The sequence below is a fragment of the Passer montanus genome, unplaced genomic scaffold (assembly GCF_014805655.1).
Source record: "Passer montanus isolate IOZ18808 unplaced genomic scaffold, ASM1480565v1 scaffold49, whole genome shotgun sequence".
In the NCBI taxonomy this organism is placed as follows: domain Eukaryota; kingdom Metazoa; phylum Chordata; class Aves; order Passeriformes; family Passeridae; genus Passer; species Passer montanus.
In genome coordinates, this window is record NW_024369818.1 from 6631291 (window position 1) to 6650145 (window position 18855).

Consider the following 18855-nt stretch of genomic DNA (forward strand, 5'->3'; position numbering starts at 1 on the left):
TCTTCTCTTCCCTGGCCTGAAGAAAGTGGGCTGGAGTTGGACAGGACAAATCAAAATTCCATTTAAAAATCTCAATATACTTCAAGCTTAGCACTATTATTCAAAAGAACCTGGGGTGATATCATGATATATGGCAAAAAAGAAAAAAAATCCATTCTTATTTCACAGACCTATTTCCTTTTTGCAGCAAAATGCAAGTTAAACTACACCCGTCCCAAAATTCAACATAAAACCAAAAACTTAAAAAGCAAGATGTTCAGTACTGTAGTATGTCCTAATATTTTACAGTCTATGGGTTGGTTGAGTACAGCTTGAACCTTAAACCCCTTATCAGCACTTGATTAGTGTCTCACTATGGGCACTGTGACATGGCACAGGCACTCCTCAGCTCAGCCACCTGGGGACCCAATCCACAGCACACTTTTAGTCCCAGACATCAAAAGCAAAAGCACCTCCCTGATCTCTGCTACCCCAGGAAAAAGTTCTCGAACCTACGTAGAGCTTCAGCTTTCAAAATCAGTCTCCCCAAAGCACAAACTCACTGCAGGAACTGCCACCTTCTCAAAAGGGAGATAAACACAGCCACAAGTTTCAAAGAGAACTTCACCATCAGCATCTTACCTGCCTCTACCTTGAGAGTTTGAGACACACACTGTCAGCAGATTGCAACACAGGCCACTTTTCCCCCTGTGCCCTGGGCTGCACATGATGATTTACACAAATAAGCAAACTAAAAATAATCCAGTTAACTGTGTCTTTCACAGACTAAACCCCAAACTTTTGCAGATAAAAATCAAAAAGTATTGAAAAAATCCTTACACAATTTAGTTTTACTTCTACCTAATTATTTTCAGATACTAATTTCTGCAAAGTCTACTTAATGCAGAATTCTTTTTATTTCTGAACTCAGAGGGAGCTAAAAGCACTGCATAATGGGAACATGGTATTAAAAAACATTAGGAACAGGCTGCAAGCAACAAGGGATCAGGTAAAATCAAACAGACCAGTTAACTGAAAAATGCATTGCAAAGTCTTTATCTGCTTCAGATTAATGTAAAAAACAATCAGATTGTGACAGGACACAATATATACTTTTAACACTACAGAAGGGGACTGGACACTCCTTTAAAGCGAACAGTTAAAAAAAGGTGTGAGAGAGAGGAGAGTGAGCAGGTAATTTAAACAGTTCAGCTGGAGCCTAAATTACAACAGTTCATGCACCAAAGTAAAACTTCAAACTTTTTTTTTTTAATCACCACTCACATTAAATTCTACCTGAGCAAGTACACCACCATTCCCTGTTGACTCCTGTAATTGTCCAAATTATGCACTAATCCTCTATTCTAGGTAGTAGATTCATGATTTTACACTCACAGAAAACAGTATCCTTCCCTACAAACCATCTAAGCAAAAATAAGGCACTGCAATGGAAAGCAGCATCCATCATTACCTAAGACAGGTATTTGTCACTGTTTCCCCACTGATACAAAATGTATCAAAATGTATTTGGCTGTTCCTCCCAGGGGCACAGCATGCTGTGTTCACACCGGTGAGAACATAACACTTAGTTTCCAAAATATAAAATCATTACTTGCAGGTTCTCTCACAGCGCCTGTATCAGCATCAAAGGAATCTCTCCATGCTGCAGTCCTTCACAGGCAGACATTTTCTAAATGCTCATCCTGTTGCATATTTAGACTCACAGAAAAAGGGTATTTAACCACTTTCTCGAGGCATTTCCTGCATGGCTGTTTCACTGCTGCTTCTGCTGACACTCCCAATGAACAGTCACTCCTACTGCCCAGCAGGGCTTGCCCTCCCACCCATGCAGCTAAAAGGAACCAAGGAAACACCCTAGGCGAGGCAGAAGCATTTAGAAATACACCTCATCTTTACTTAGCTCTCCCTAAAACCCCTCCTTCAACTTCTGCTTCATGAACTTGGCTGTACAATGTTTTTAAACAGAACAGCACCTGAAGTACAACAGCTTTGCAACAATCCTTCAAGAGGAAATTTCTATAATCTGTGGGCCAAGCATCCAGCACTGAAACACGTCAGCATCTGCCTGTGAAAAGCTCTGCCTTCAGCAGCCTCCCACTGAACAGAAAGAACTGCAGCCCACCTCCTCAGTTCTGGGAGCAAACCACCACCAAGCTAGTCAGGACTTCTCTCTAGCTGCCTGAAAGCAAACTGGAGCTGCTCATGCCACATTACCCACCATGGCTGGACATGGACCAGAGAGCAGGGATTTTGTCAGCCAACCAAACACAATGCATGAGCCCAGTAACACACAGACTTTGTGCCTTCACTGTTTTATCAAGGCCTATTAAGGGTTCCTTTCCCTTAAAGCTTCTGAAAGCAGGCTCTGAAGTTAAACACCAGCAGAAGTTACAGCATTCTCAAATCCACTCTTGCAGAAACCAAGACATAAAATCACCAAAGCTACAGGATGTGGTACAATTCACCTCCTTCAGCCATGGACCAGTACGAATTCTTTCAGTTTTCTCAAGTATCACCTGCAAGCTGCCTCATACCTACCTAGCTTACCTGTTTGTAGGGCTGTCTTACATTATTCTTCAAAAAGAGAATTAAAACTTTACCTGCTCAGGAAGGCAGGAGGAAAACAAAAATTCAAGCAAAAAAAAATCTTTAAACATCTTACTGTCTGTTTATAAGGTTGAATACATTTGATAATACAGTACAAATTTACAGTTGTATAGTGGTTTTGTCCTTGAAAGAGTGACCAGAAGGAACAGAGGTAGATTACTCATGGTACTGTCCCAACCAGTCCTCCAACACAATATTCTACCAGGAGGGCAGGAGCCACTAGAACCACACTGAACAATATGAGAGGTAGTGGCTGAATGGAGCAGAGTCCTGGTCTTGGGAGTTCTCCACATCCTTTTAAATCAGGGTGAGAGTAATGAAAAATTTGTTTTACACACTCATCAGTCCTCTGCTGAACCATCAGTATCCACTACCAGTGTGTATGAAGGCACACACAGGAAGAAGGTTTCTACCTACAGAGCCAAATATAGAGTCAGGATTGCTAAAAACATCTGCAAATAATAACCAGGTATGCTGCTTATCATTTCACTCATTTTCCATACTGCTAAGTAGTAAAGGGTCCAGATCTACTTTTGTGTTGAAGGTATATTCCACAGAACTCAATTCTACCATGCCTTAGAGACCAAGGATAAACAAAGCCCTGGAAGGAGATCTGAAGGCAACCCTGTGTGTGTTTGTATGAACAATATGGAATGCATGGGATTCATGAGCTCAAGAAAACATCCACTTTACAACTCAGGCAATGTGGAAACTCTGCATTCTCCTTTGAAGATCCTCCAGAAATACAAGAAATGGATTACCAGGTGAGTAAACTGCAGAACAGCACTACACAAACTGAAAAGTGCCTCTCCTCAAAGAGAAGAAAGAGCTTTATACCCCTGTAAAAAAAAGGCAGGGGGAAGACAAGAGCTGCCAGAGAAGTCACAGCAGAACTGCAAATGTCAACATCAACATGAACAGGGAAGTTAACTTAGGATCAGTGATGGCTTTTCAGCTAGTGGATCTGCTGCAGTATTTCAGGAACCACAAAGTCACTGGAACTCTCACCCTGCTTGCACATTTTGGGACAATTACCAGGCTACATAGATAACTATAAAAGACACATTATCAGCAAGCACAAATTTCTTCTTTTTTGGTTATGACCAGGATTACAAAAAAAGCATTCCTAAATTGTGTTCTGATTTTTTTTTCCTAGAAATGAATAGAAAAAAATCCTGTGTAAGACAGCAAGACTCAATTCTCTTGGTCACTGTTCTTCTGTATCACTAAAAACACCCACAAAAACTAGAACAAAAAAGCCTTAACAGCATCTGCAACTGAAAGGGTTAGTGGCACTCTGGAAACTTCTCTCTGCCATTACCTTTATGTCTTTATACACAGCACTTTTTCATAATATCTTTCCTTAGAAAATAATTTCATTGTGGGAGTAAAAAAACAAAAGCAAAACCTGGTCCTTTGGGCAGGAAAGAAATGCAGACTGTTTCACTGCTCAATTCCTTCTTACTGCTCTGAACTGCATTAGGGAATTCCCTCTTCCCAACACCCGTGACAAACACTGCATCTCATCTTCCAGTAAAAAATAAGCTGCTACAAGAGCAACTGCAAAACCTGGATACACCACACCCTAAATGAGGGAAAAGAATGGAGGTTGAAGCTTACTCCAGGTTAAGGAAGAGGCTACGTGTCTAGGAGGTGAACAGCATCAAACATGCACTGGAAGCAGGTAGCTCTCCTCCTCTGCTGGAGAGAAAAAAAGGGAGAGGGGGTATGAAAATCCTCTCCTCCCAAAGTACGTTAAAAGAGTTTGCAACATTCTCTACTCTCTGATCTCCATTATTTTTTAATGTCTCAAACTAAGGCAGAACACCAACCATCATTGTTTTGCTTTTACTCTGGAGCAGCTGCACTGGCAGTCCAATGCAGATGTGTTACCTACCTAGCAATGGAAGTAAAACAGGGTAGTTGTAAGGCATCACAAAGAGGTTTACACAGGTTAAAGTAGTGCTTGCTTTTAAATACCCAAACGGGTGGCCGAGCTCGCTGTATTTTCCACTGCTACTCACAAATACCTGACAAAGAATAAGAGAGAGCACTGTGTTAGAATGAAGAATGTGAAGAATTGTAAGTATGGGGCATTTAAAAATTCAAATCAATCTGAATCCAGCTGCATTGAGACAGTAAATTTATCAAGCACAGACAAATCAGGGTGAGTATGGACCTACCCTCCCCAGTCACCAAACTGAGACTTGCAACATTTAGTGTACACCCAGGAAGTGTGGAAAGCTCTTCACAGAGTAATCTTTACTGCTTTAGTGAAACTACTGTGAAGTGATGCCCTGAAGAGTTTTTGAAATTATTTAAAACAGGTTAGGGACATCTGTTGAAGGAATGTTAAATAAACAAGCTATTTGGAATTAGTCTTCTGACTCAAAAATAGCACAACTAATGTTTACAACACGATAAAAAGAAATGCAAAACGTTTTAAGCATAGAAATTAAACAAAACAAACAACCACTCAAGAAATGTCTTGATTATGCCCAGTGCCAACATTCTGAAAATTGACTTAATTTTTTTAAGCGCACATATATGAGGGTTTTAATCCTGAAAAGCAATACATGTAAACAATATTTCAGCAGGATAAAAATGGTAGATGTTCTCGACTGAGGCAAGCAAAATAACCCACATCTAAGTCAAAAATAGTTTTCCTAGAAAAAAATAAACCTTGCAGCAAATAGCAAGTGGTTTTCCTCTGTTTTTTTCAGGGCATAAGAAACTGGGTTTGTTGCATGGTTTCTATGACAATGAGCCTATTTCTCTGATTTGTAAGGGTCTGATGTGTAGCTGGGAGAAGAAAAGCCATTTTTGAAAAATAGCAGAGTAATTTTAGTAACTCAGGCAAATAATGCCCCTAACAGAATATAAAGGACATTTTTGAAATTAGTTTTTTTTAAAGTAACTTTAATTTATCTTATGAATATGTCATATTTTCAACTAAGCTGTAGCATTTATTAGGGATACAAAAACAGAGACACCTCCAAATTCACTTTTCCAACTAAAGTGTAACACTAAGCATACTCCTGATGTACACATTAGTCTAATATTTAAAAGAACACCATCAAGAAGGGAGCCTGATTTTAGAGAGGACACAAACTTACAAAAAAATAACAAAAGTATCACATGACAGAGGATTTCAGCAACAGAACTTCAACCTCTGCAAGGCCAACCTAGTCAACAGGATCAACAGCTTCCATTCAATTCCCATTAGCAGCCTCAGCCATCTAGTGAAAATGATTTGCAGCTGTTCATTAGGTAACATGATGGAAACTAGTGCTGGGTTTTCCCTGTAAGCAAATGGAAGCCTGCAGAGAATTTCAATTTAGCCAAAAATGGAACCTGGGGGGCGTATTTCTTAGCAAAATGAGATGGACCTAGAAAGAGAATTAAATGAGATTACAAAGCCTGTGGAGGGAACACTCAATTCTGACTCTTAATGATTCTCTTAGAAAGGAGGTAAGTGAAACCTTGACATGCTTCTTCTCATGTGCTGCAGAGTTTGAACCAGACCCCAATTCTCCAGGCTTGCAAAGACTGAAGCACCCCAGATTAGCCATTACTTTTCTAGAATCAAATAAAGGGCAAGTACCTGCCAGCAGGTATGGGGAGACTTTCGTTCCAGGATGTACTGGGTGAGGGGTGAAGGCTCAAGCTCATACTTGTCAAAAGGAAGCTTGTCTATGACCATGGGCTCACAATCCACACAGGAGAACCTCACCACGGGGTGAGCTGTGCGTGGAGGCTGAAAGGGGGGAAAAGGGTATCAGTTTTCACATATTTATGGTAAACAAACAAATTCTCTTAAAAACATCCATAAGCGGGTATTTCACCATCCTGAAAGTCTTAAAACACTCTGTTTCCACAGTATTCATTTGAAGAAAATAAAATACAAGCTCCTATAACAGAATATAAACTAAATATTTCTCTAACTGAAAAAAAAAAAATGATCACACACTGATACACTCTTCCCACCAAGAGAAAAACATGGTTAATATGCCACTATTTATCTTTAAAAGCCTTCATGTCAATTGAGCTACAACACAGACTGGCTTAAAGGAAACTTCAACTCTTCTTCCCAGCTTGAAGTCCACAGAAAAACAGATGGGAGAGGGCTCTCAATTCACAAAGAATCTCACACAGAACTCTCTACAAATCTCTTTTTTCCCCCTATTTAATCAGCAAGGAGAATGGACAGACAGTACCTTGTGCACTTGCGAAGTGCAGGAACAGAACATGCCTAACAAAAGAGAGATGTTTAGAAAGGCTAGGAAGGCATGCCAAATCTATGATCATTTCAGTAAGAAAAGGAGAAACTAATACTGTTTTCTCCTCCTTTTCTGCAGGGAATAGCTCTTCTGTTTCAGTTTTAATTCTTCCTGCTAGTGAAAGTGTCCACACATGAAGTAATACTAAGTAAGAAAAATCCATGGTTGATCTTCTTTCAAAAACAAATACCCCTTTTTCCATGTTAATGAATTTTATAAAGCTTTGCTTAAAATTTAATAGGCTCACTATGATTTGTGCTACATGAAGTAACTTACAGTTCAATTTTTTTAATCTTTTAAAACCATTCAGCAAATTAACTAACCATATACATAGCAGTGAACTTTCTGGATACAAGAGATGTCACAGGTTACAATATCCACATTAGAGGATACCATTCTGTTAAACTTTTAAAGCAAAGTCACATTGTATTATTAACAGAAAGTAAAAACTACTCTAACCATTATTTATTTCCAGTCTGTTCAACTATTAGTGTAGAATCCTTTTTTCAGTTCTTATTTTACTTACCAGTGTTGGTGAATTCTGATCAGGCCAAAAAGATTCTGGGATTGGCCAATGCCCCACAGGAACACCCGTTTTAGGGTTAGGCCGTACATAAATGAGTTTATGACAACTATGCCACGGCTGAGAAGCAAATGAATTGATGGGCCTGGATGAATCAACAAGTCCATCTAAAATTTAAACAAAGCAAAATAACAAAAAGAAAATGAAAAGCTACATGCATGCATTTGTCTGCTAGCAAAATTTCTGTATTAGCAGCCAGTAAGGCATTTCATTACTCTTGTTCCAAAGACATAGAGAACTTTACATCAGAGGCTGAAATAACCTATGCATCCAGGTGTATCACAGAACCATCTGAGAAACAATTACAATATCTGCCCTGATCTCCCTTCTGCTCCTGTGGCACAGCCATTACACAGTGAGTGCAGCAAAGCTTACTCACGTAGTATGGAAAATGTATTTGCTGAAGCTCAGTGTCTGACACAGCTCCCACAGGCAGCACCAAGCTACTGCTGCTGTTCTGCTGCACCTGGAAAGGCTGAGAATTGGCATTTTCACTTCTACATGGGCTGCAGTGCTCACTGACTGATGCTGCCACACAGGGAAACTCAAAAGGAGCGAAGTTTCTTGGAGAAGCTGGATCCATCTTGCAGGAGGCAGCTTTTGCCACATTTTCAATTACAACAATTCACAGATCACTTAAACCCCACAGCCTGCTGCAGAGGCCAGCATTCCCTGCCAGCCCACCAGCACAGACTCTCCTGCACACTGAGGATAAAGAACTTTGTAGCACTACAGATGTAACCAGCAGTTTTCAGACTGCTCTTGAAAGCAAACAGCACAGCAGAGATCACCCACTTAACCAATCATCCTTGTTTAAAGATTTTACATTACTAGTTTTCCTTGCTTTAAAGAATTAGCCAGTAATACTGTGGACACCATGTTTCTGTCACACATCAGTTTGGTTTGGTTTCTCTGCATTATAAAAACAGTGATTTTTACAGCTTGGGTAAATCCTATCATATTTCTCTCTAGTTTAGAACTTTCTCAATTCCCATAGAAAAGGAAAGTCTTCACATTTTTTATACATCCATATCCACAGTCCATCTCTATTCAAATGTGACAGAAATGAAGGTAACAAAATCCTCGAATTTCACCAGTCATTCTGCCACACAGGAGAGAACATTTGGGCCACCAGAGACATGGGAATTTGCTGCTGAGCTGTCCAGCACAGCATTACAGGAAAGCCTTCTTTAAATAAGCAAAAGGAGAAAACAAACATAGAAAAAGCTGATTCCAGAATGAAAGCAGGAATAAAGCTGGCTTTGCTAGAATGTTCTGGTAAAATAAAATAGCTAAAAGCTACTATGTTTTCTGATATTCCAGGATCCTAACTTCCTAAATTGCAACTGGTCAGCCCTCTCCTCTTCCTTTAAGCCATGAGCTTCTGCAAATCTGAAGAACTGCTTCACATTTGGAGTGCACTTTCCTTTTCTCCTCTTATGCACTTGAGACTCATAGGGAGCAAAGTAATTCTTTGTTCTTTGCACAGTTTTTCACTCACAGCTAAGAACATTCACCTGCATCTTACTGATCCGTGATCATTTAGCAGAAAATCTACAGAAAATTAAGCACTGAGATTGCTTTAGAGATGTTTAAGAGTTTAAATACACTATTGCTAGATTTAATTCTTTTAAGTACAGTCCTGACAACACTGTAATTCAAACTTAAATGCTTCCTGCAAATATTCACTTTCCTCAGCCATCCAAAAAGAGGTAAAAAGAGTGACACAGAGCCAGCCAGCAGTAGATGATCCATACAAGCATGTGCAGACATATGGCATCATTTAACTTAGCAAGGACCAAACTAACACTTGTAAAAGGTGTATCCTGTACACTACAGGGAAAAGCTGGCAGGAAGGATATGGAAGACACTTAAGGACATCTACACACAAACAAAACATTTTGTCTTAAACATTAGGAGCAGGGAAAGAAAACCAACAATCACTGTACCTTCTCCAATAGGAGCTGGGTCTGGTCCTGACTTCTCAAAGTTAATAACAACTCCACTTTGGACTTTTTGAACTAAGGATTCTAAACACTGATTCAACATTCTTTGTGTCCGGACGCAGTACGAACGACCTGTGCAAGAGACAAATTACATGGGGAAACAGAAAAGCAAATTTTGAGTAATCTTACTTAAGGAAGGTGTTTTATTACCTAAGTCACACTGCCAAGGCTTGCAATTTTATCCAAAATAACAGCAACAAACTCTATACTAGTTTATATAAAAGCCAAAGTACTTTGCAAATGCAATACAACCAAGAAAAAGCACCAAAACCCCACAACCTGCTGAGATTTTGTTACTAAAAAGAGGCCATTAAGGCTTCATCAGGCTGGACCAAGGCCAAGTTTACAGAGGCCCTTATGAAGTCCTGATTTCACCAAGACTATGTAATCTATCTGCTTTTGTCTACCCAAACCTCCCCCTCCCACACAACAATTTCTCCAAGCACCAATTTAAAAAAATCTAATCAACATATCAAGCAATAGGATCCAGAATTAATTTTTTTAAGATTAAATTTAGCAGCAGAATTAACATCTCACCAATAGCAGTCCTGCTCAATTCAACACTTAAATAACAAAAAAAATTTTTAAGAACCCTCATGGTGAGCAAAGCCAACATCCAGAATAACCAAAGAAATTTTCCAAAACCTCCCACTGCATTTATAAAATGCTCTCACATCTAGATCCGAAATAGGAATATTGCTTTATTTTAAAGTTCTCCTGTGCTACTGAAATCCAGGAAACCACCACATGGATTCACATGGACACAGAGTAATTCAGACAGAGAAAACAGAGGTGAAGGTGAATTAAAGGAAAAGACATATTTCAAGGCAAATGCCAAACGTGAAGCAAAGCAAAAAAGCATCCAGTTACCTCCTGTAACCTCACACATCTGTGTGATAGCAGATTCATCAGTAGGCACACTCCCAAGCTGCTCTGGCTCAGCAGATGCAGCTCCTGGCAGACGCAGCACCAGAGCAAACAGCCTTTGATCCCAGCGGAATGGTTCTTTGGTTAGTTCACTTCCAGGCAGAGGAGAATTCAACGGAAGATGAAGCTGGTAAAAAAAGATTTAACAACATTTTCCAGTATTTGACAAACTAGCTAAAAACATCATATCCGAATGCATTCATTTATCTGTAAAAGACCACGTTTTCTCCAACCCACTAATTTATCTGAAGTTCTCATCTCAAAACCCTTAGATTATGAATTCAGGGCTGGGCAGTGACAGGATAGCTGGTTTCTATTCTCTATAAAAACAGATCAATGATGAAGAACAGCAAGCAGGAAAAAACTGATTAATATTCATCTCAGCATAGCACCAACCTGCACAACCATAACTTGAAAGAACTTAATGGAAGTTTACCTCCTCTTGGACTCCAGCTGTATTTGTCAGTTTGTTCCCATCTGTGATGGTAATCAAAATAGATGGCTCCAAAAAGAACGGATTCCTTCCCTACAGACAAAAGCACAAGAATGTTAAGAGTAACCTTAACACACAGGCTGAGAGGCTTGTATTTTTGTAATTATAAAACAAACAGTAAGATAATCAATCTTTCAAAATAATCCTGTAATTTTTTTAATAGGTGTGGAACCACACGGAACTACGCAAGATGGGCTACTCCTGTGTGTCTACAGTTGGGACATTTATACTCTGCTTCTTTGTACTTCAGTAAGGAAAAAAATGCCAGCATTTTCCAGGGTCTTTTTAATAGCCATAATAAGAAAAAATGAGTTCCCCATTTCTAGCTCTTACACAGAGCTCTCCAACATTTAAAAAAAAAAGTTAAATGCAAAAAGGAATTTGAGCCACCAAAATCCCTCACCAATTATAATTTAAAAAAACATAGAAATATAAAAGACAGAAGACTAGAGATAGATTTGTTACCTGTCCATAGTTGTCTATTCCAGACACTAATCTATTGAGATTTAACAAGTCAAACGATGACCTGAGTGCCTGACCAAGGGTTGTTAGTCCTGAAGCCTGAAGGTTTTTCAGTTCATTCATGAATGTTGCGTGGTTTTCCTTCCATCCAGCCTGTTACATAAAACAAAAAAAAGCTTATTAGTTATTCTAGCAGCAAACTGCAATCAACTGCAAGTTGGCATTTATCTCTCTTCCCAACAAAAATTAATTATACTCCTGATTAACGGATGCACTGCACCATTTACCTGCAGCACACACCTAATCCAGGTATGCACAGCTTGATGTGAAACATGGTTACACCCACAATGGGAGACTCAAGAAACACACTGCCAAGCACTGGAAAAACTTTGCATTAGCATGAAAACTGCTGTAGAGATGATGCTGTTAATAGAAGTATTTGGATTTAGCAGGTAAATATTTTTTTAGGAGAAACTGCCAAGTTTGGAAATCAGAAATGCAGCTGCCAAAGTAACAGCAAAGGTAAAACCAAGATAAAAGCACCATAATGCCACTGCCTCTTCTGGCATACACCCATTTCCTTTTTGTCCTTTCTTCCATACATTAAGTCTGTCAGAAAAGGAAGGAGTGGCTGCAAATACCCTATTAAGAATCAAATCACTGTTTAGTGTCTCAGGGTAACAACTTAAAATTTTGGAGGTCTTCAAAAAAGTTATTGGGGATCAAAGGAACAGCAAGTGGTGAGAGGTAGATCAGTCCAACCAAGCACTCTGGACCCTCTGGCAAGCAGGCCCAACAGGTGTGATTCATATACCCTTCCCTTAAAAGTGCTTTCCTGCACAGTTGGGAAGCTATTTTAGAAAAGGCCAGCTCACAGGGAATTGGTACAGCATTTAAAGATGCCTCAGCTAAAAGCCTGGAAGTCCTGGATATTCCTGTAACTCTCAGCCTTGCTGTTACACCAGACTCCAAGCCACTCCTGCAGCAAGCAAGCAGTTCTTCAGCAGGCTCCCCATCACCTGGCACCAGAGACATTCCCACTGCTCCACCAGGAATCCCAGCTCCACAGACATGGAGAGGATGATTCCAGAGAGCCTGACTTCTGCTGGGACAACCTCTGAGCAGCACATCCTCCAGGTGAAGCAGGTTCTCCTCCCCAGGCACTGGCTCAGCAGCAACCACCTGCTGGCTGTGCCAAGTTGTGCAAGAACACAAGAGGACAGGATTTTCCTGTGCTTTTTTAAGCAGCTCTATCCCACTGCCAACCTTCAGTACACACTGAGGGCTCTGTGAATGGTCTTAGGATAGACATGTTCAGAACAGTAAAAGATATAAGAACGGAGTAGGAAGGACAAATGATGATCAACACTTCTGTTGAGTTGACAAGCCTAAGCTGGGTGGATTTCTTTTCAGAATGGAGAATTATCATAAGATGATACAACAAAAGCATTTTGGTCAAGTTTAGCTCCCTTAACCAGTTCTTCAAGCTTGAGATTAATGCAAGGGATACAAGTGAAAAAACTCTGCAATGGGACAAACAAAGAACAGACTTCCTCCAAGACTGGTTTAGCTTTATGATTTAACTGCCCTGGAAGCTCAAAAGAACTAGGTAATTCTCAATAAAACACCAACACTCACACACAACCACAGCTTAAAATATAGCATCTCATCAGCAGAGCCACAGCAACCTCCCACACCTGTGGTCAGCTCAAGGCAAAAATGAAATGCAAGCATATAGCCACTGTTTTGGAGTAAAAGTGACTTAGTTAATGGTACTTTTTCAGAGTGAAATAGCACCAAATCTCAGCAAGGTGATTTGTCTTATCCTAAAAAAGCTTCTCTTAAACAATTTCCAATGAACAGTTACCAAAATTGTTTTGTCTGAATTCTACAGATCCATAAATGTAGGTGAGGCTGCTCCCTTTTGTCTGGCAAAAACACCCACCAGTGAGTCCATCAATGCTCTTGGGAACAGCCAGGCTGGAGCTCACAAACTGTTTTCCAGCAAAGACCATTTGCCTTATGTTGTTACTAAAGCACAGGGGGGAACAAAACATTTACAAAAGAAACACTATTCCCAGTCTACATTTCTTGATTTGAACACCAATGAATTTAAGAGTATTCTTTATAAAATAAACAGTTAGAGTCTTCTTCACTGGTATTTGGAGGTTCTGCTATTTTCCTGCTGTAAAAATGTTTGCTCAGCTTCCAGCTCTCTGTTTGATCTTGCTGCAGTGTGGTCACTGCCTGCAAAATAAAACATGTACCATTTCCCCAGGCAGAAGTAGGCAAGCTGAAGTTACAAGGAGCAGCTGATCACCAGTGGTTGGCTGTCCATGGAAACTATTTTTCATCTTACAGCTCTCACAGGATCTTTAAAGATAAAGCCAAGGAGAATTGTATTTTTGAAATAAACAGAGTAAAATGGAAGAACTTCTCATGAGAACAAGAGCAGCAAATGCAAGATTTCCATATCCACTCTAACTAAAAGTCTGATTAGTTCATGTACTCCATTCTCTACCTTATCCTCAAAAAAAAGATTCTTGAATCAAAAACACTTAAATCAACGACAAGAAAGTCTACTTCTGTAAAATGTTTTTCTCCAGAAAGACTCAAGCCAATGTATATAATGAAACATGTATTTCAGAGATAGAAACTCCAGCCCCAATGAAGTCTGTATATTCTCCTTTCCTTTTATTCAGTAGGAACATTCTTAGAGCAAAACAGAGTCAAGTACCCAACACCGAGCAGATGCACAATGAGTTCAGGTTGAAGTGATTAAATAATAATCCTTCCTAAATTTAAAATACTGCCACTAACACTGCTTACAAAAAACCCACTGGCTTTACTTGCCAGGATAAACACTAATGACCAAAAAAACTCAATACCAAAACCCCACAACCTTAAAGAGCAAACACAAAACATATTTCACAAAACTACGAATCCTCTACAGGTCAGTAACTAAGAAACCAGAACTGAATATTAGTTATTTCAGTTGTTTATGAACCAATTTGAACAGTGAGAGTATTTGCTTCTAATCTTCAATATTACATTCCGACTCAGTCACTTTTATGCCCACAATTTATTAATAGCAATCTGAGCAGCCTTTACCTTGCCAGTATATTACTGGCCTTTCCTTTGATAATTTATATGAACAAATAATTTTAGACTCTAAACACATACCAGAAGACTTTCAAAGATAGCTAGGAAAAAACAAGTACTAAAATCAAAAATCTCACCCTCTTTGCTTATGCCAACAACAGACAAAAATGCACTGTCATTTGGCCTTCTGCAAGCTCTGGATACCATCCTACAAACCACCCAGAGATTTGGAAGCATCACACCACTCTCCAGCTCCTGGCTCCGGCCTTGGCAAGCAAATCATGCTGACAAGAAATAACATACTTAAGAAGTAACATTTTTCTCTGCTAACTTAGTTTTCAGACAAATCCGTGCCCTGCTCTATATTTCACCACACAGCTACAGAAGTATTTCAGCTGCTTCAAGAAGCAGGGAAGGTCAAAACAGCTTATTTCGGCAGGAGAAAGGCCCAGATTAATGAGAATTCAAGCACCAAGGTGAAAAACCCAGTGAAGAAAAGGAGGCCTTATTTAGACCAAGCAGAATCAGGACTAACTGAACATCAAAAGAACAGAGTTGAGCAGCAAAAGAAAATCTTGGTCAGAGTCAGTAGCTTATAAAAAGACCTTCAAGACTTAGGAGAAACAGATTATTTCAGTTGCAAGAGTCTAGAAAGAAAATCTTATAAAATGCTGTACCAGGAGGTAAAAAAAAAACAAAACCAAAGCACTCTCCCCCATCTTTATCACATAAAAGGGGGCAATATCAATGTACAAGTTTTGAATACATGTAACACAGATCTTGAAACCTCAGCTACACTGGCTTATCTGTCAGGTTTACTGGTCTTACTGTAGCTTTTTACTGGTTCATTGTTGGTTTGTTCTGGCTTTGATTGGATGCTGTGCCTTTTTTCTTTCATTCTTTCCAACTATTTCTTGGCACAGTTTTGTCAACTTGTAAAAAAAGGGGCAGAGCCAAAGGCTGGGCATCAGAGCACAAGAATTTCAGGTCCAAACTGAAACCTCAGCTACACTGGTTTATCTGTCAAGTTTACTGATCTTACTGTAGCTTTTTTACTGGTTCATTGTGGGTTTGTTCTGGCTTTGATTGGATGCTGTGCCTTTTTTCTTTCATTCTTTCCAACTATTTCTTGGCACAGTTTTGTCAACTTGTAAAAAAAGGGGCAGAGCCAAAGGCTGGGCATCAGAGCACAAGAATTTCAGGTCCAAAGCAGTTCCCAGTTTCACCAGCTTCAGGAAGTCCAGGGACATGGTGCTCTGGAGGCTGCAAGTCTTCATCTTCAGAGCTTCTAACAAGCAATGCTGTAAGACTGAGCTGCACAGTTTATTGTTCACTGGATTGCTTTCAGATCCAATTCAAAAACTGCAACATTACTAAAAATAATGTTCCAAGAAGATAATTTGCAATCCTGCATGCCAATCACAACAGCCTGTGTTACAGTACGTTCTCAATAGTTAGTCAAACATATAGTTTTTCAACAGTTCTGCTAATGTTTACCTAGAAATAACAACTGCATTTCAGATATTACAACTTCTTTAAAGCATTGAAGTTTCTCAATAATTCAAGCTATTACTAAATGCACCCATCTTAGGAAAACAGACTACCTTAAGACAATATGCCTGTGGCATCCTAGCTTGTCAGTGGCAATCATTTGGAAAAAATAAGGTAAGAAAAAAATCCAGCTGTTGAAATCCGAAACCACTCCTGTTATGGAATTTCCAAGTACCATAGGGAGACAGTGAAACCAGCAGAGCATTTTGCCTCCCAAATCACCAGAATGATTCATTTTTAAATTACCTTTCTGTTCACTGGTGACTGTACACATGATCACAACTCAGACCTGCTCATGTCTGAGCCGAAGTCAAGCAGGTGCTTCTTTTGTACAGTAGTGTATTCTTTTGGACACCCTACAATTCAGGGGGCTGCTTCTCAACTGCCCAAGTATCTCCACCTCTTTGTAATCTCCTGAACCCAGCCCCAGCACTGCTCAGTGGGTTCTGCAGCAGGGAATAACAATAACCTCCTATGTAGCCTTGAGCTCCCCTGCCTGAGCATTGACAACTTTGGGACAGGAGTTTTAGCACGCCAAGGCTGTCTTGGTCACCCCAGTTCTGCCACAAACAGGGAGAGGGAGAGGTGCTGGCACCTTGTGTCCCCCTGCCCATGAAGGACAGGGTAAGGCTGCTTGTCAGTACAGAGCAGCCACAACGCCCATACTACCCTCACATGTCTGATGTGCTGTTTAAAGATTTGCTAGCTAAAAATAGCACACAGGAGAAGAAAGGTACTGACTACACTATGAACACCAAATACATTTCTATTTAATATTTTTCATTTTCCTAAAATAATTCAAAATCATATGACCAACTAAACACCTACTAATTTCATCATCACAAACTTTTGTCTGTGCAAATAGGGCAGAAAAACAACTCTAAGAGACACTTGCAGACACTGACTCTCCTCCAAATACTTATGAATGCCATTTTTGAGGCAACAGAGCTCTCAGGTCTTCTTTACCTTTGGCTGCAGGACTCTTCAGCACTTCTAATCTCCAGTTTGCTCTGTGCAACACACCAGTCCTGTCACTGCACAGCATTAAACAGCCCATAGGAAAGACTCCCAAGATCAATTCTCTTTTGTTCTTGGCACAGGAGAGCAGCACAGCACCCACCTGTGGTACCTGAGATCAGCAGAGCTCCAGCACAGAACGACAGTGGCACACGGGCCTGAACTCAGCTCAGGGGCACGGGGGTCTGAACTCAGCTCAGGGGCACACGGGCCTGAACTCAGCTCAGGGGCACACGGGCCTGAACTCAGCTCAGGGGCACACGGGCCTGAACTCAGCTCAGGGGCACGGGGGCCTGAACTCAGCTCAGGGCTGGGGTGGTGCTGAGCTCAGGGAGCAGCAGGGCTCTCTGCCTGCTCCAGCAGGTGCACACTGCTGTCTGCTCTGAGACCTGCCTAACAAAGACCCTCCTTCCAAGCTCTCACTGAGGAGTATCTGAGCAGGTAACCAATTCACAGGTTTAAACTACTCCCTTGATAACCACACAAGCAGTCAAGTACAGTGAAGAGTACAGAAGCATCACTTGGTTCTCCTTACATCAGAGCTAGTGAGCACCAAGTCAGAGTGTTAAGGCTAAGTATTGTGAATAGTAAGTGAATTGTTTCTTCCTGTAAAGTTATTTCTGCTGCTTTTGTAGGACACTCAAACTCAAAACTATCCATCAAAAGTCCTTCTTGAAATCCAGTGGGAGCTTTCTGAAGATTTAGTTTTTTAAAAAGCACATAATTCCAGTCAAATAAAACATCACAGAAGTTTAATATACATAAAATCTCCAAAAGACCAGAAAAGCACAAACTGCTTTAAAACATCTTTGGAGGAAAAAAAAACACATCTGAAAAAAAGAAGACACTGAAGTAGAGGATTCCTTTGATCCCACACCAGATTTTTAGTAGAAAGCTGTCACTTTTCACACTCTGCTATCTCCATCCAGCTCCAGGCACCACAATTCTTCCTTTTTCTCAGGGACACACTATGTACCTTGACAACACAGAATCTCTCCTGCCCTCACCCACACTGGTTTTCCCTACACAGCTGGAAACAGTGCAGTGAAGGTGTCACACATCTCCAGCTGTCCCTTGGGACACACCAGCCACACCACAGCCCCTCCTGGACACTCACCACTCAGTGCCTGGGGAGCAGCCTCCAGTTTCACTTCCCTCAAAGCAATCCAGGCTTGCACTCCAAGGAAGGGCTGCAGAGTGAAGTGAGATGCCCAGATCCCCTTCAATTGCACATTTCTAAGCTGAACTCTCCTCTACCTGCACCCACCAGACTAAATAATTTCTAGAAACAGATCGAACCAGTTGGTTTTCTAAAGCACATTAGTGAATGTTAACTACATTCCAGCACAGTATGGGCCAGTTTTTATTACAAGCAGTCAGCTACACAGAAAACTATTTCATCTTGTATAGAATGAAGTATTTCTCCATGAAACCTTAAAATAAAAAAAAAACAAGTAAGCTTAAACGACACCATGCATTTCCCTATCCTTTCAGGATGACTTCACCATTAAATAAGACACAGAAATGCTTTTCCTTCAAGAAGAATTCAAGATGTTTGTGTTACGAACAACTCAAATAATCTTTAAGCACAGCACCCCTGCAAAACACGAGCAGAGGGGTTTTTAAGCTCCAGTTACAGAACAAGTACTGGGGCCTTTTGTTAATATCAGCATTTAGAAAGAAGCAGCACCTTCTCCTACAGGAATGCCAAATGTAGAAGCTGTATGAACAACTCAAAGCTGGAAACTGCTTGGAACCAAGAGATAATAATCAATGCCAAGCAGAAAGAAAAAAGCCTACACTACCTTTTTATTTATTACCTGCTGC

The 18855-nt window shown here is 40.3% G+C and overlaps 1 protein-coding gene across 6 annotated transcripts in view; it reads right to left on the bottom strand.

The window, feature by feature from the left end:
* The window catches only part of LOC120508691 (integrator complex subunit 6-like), a 39974-nt gene that overhangs the window by 9755 nt on the left and 11364 nt on the right, over nt 1–18855 (bottom strand). For 4 of the 6 annotated variants that reach the window (XR_005629046.1, XR_005629045.1, XM_039722547.1 and 1 more), the window contains exons 3-9: nt 11362–11511; nt 10840–10929; nt 10347–10530; nt 9420–9548; nt 7414–7577; nt 6212–6364; nt 4505–4637 (exon numbers count right to left, since the gene is read on the bottom strand). Coding sequence is in view for 4 of the 6 variants with exons in the window: in XM_039722547.1 (XP_039578481.1) it covers nt 4505–4637; nt 6212–6364; nt 7414–7577; nt 9420–9548; nt 10347–10530; nt 10840–10929; nt 11362–11511 (1003 nt within the window). In the remaining 2 variants the exon portion in view is untranslated. Of the gene's footprint in view, nt 1–4227; nt 4309–4504; nt 4638–6211; nt 6365–7413; nt 7578–9419; nt 9549–10346; nt 10531–10839; nt 10930–11361; nt 11512–18855 lie in introns of all 6 variants that reach the window. The other 2 variants (XM_039722549.1, XM_039722548.1) reach the window with 2 other exon arrangements.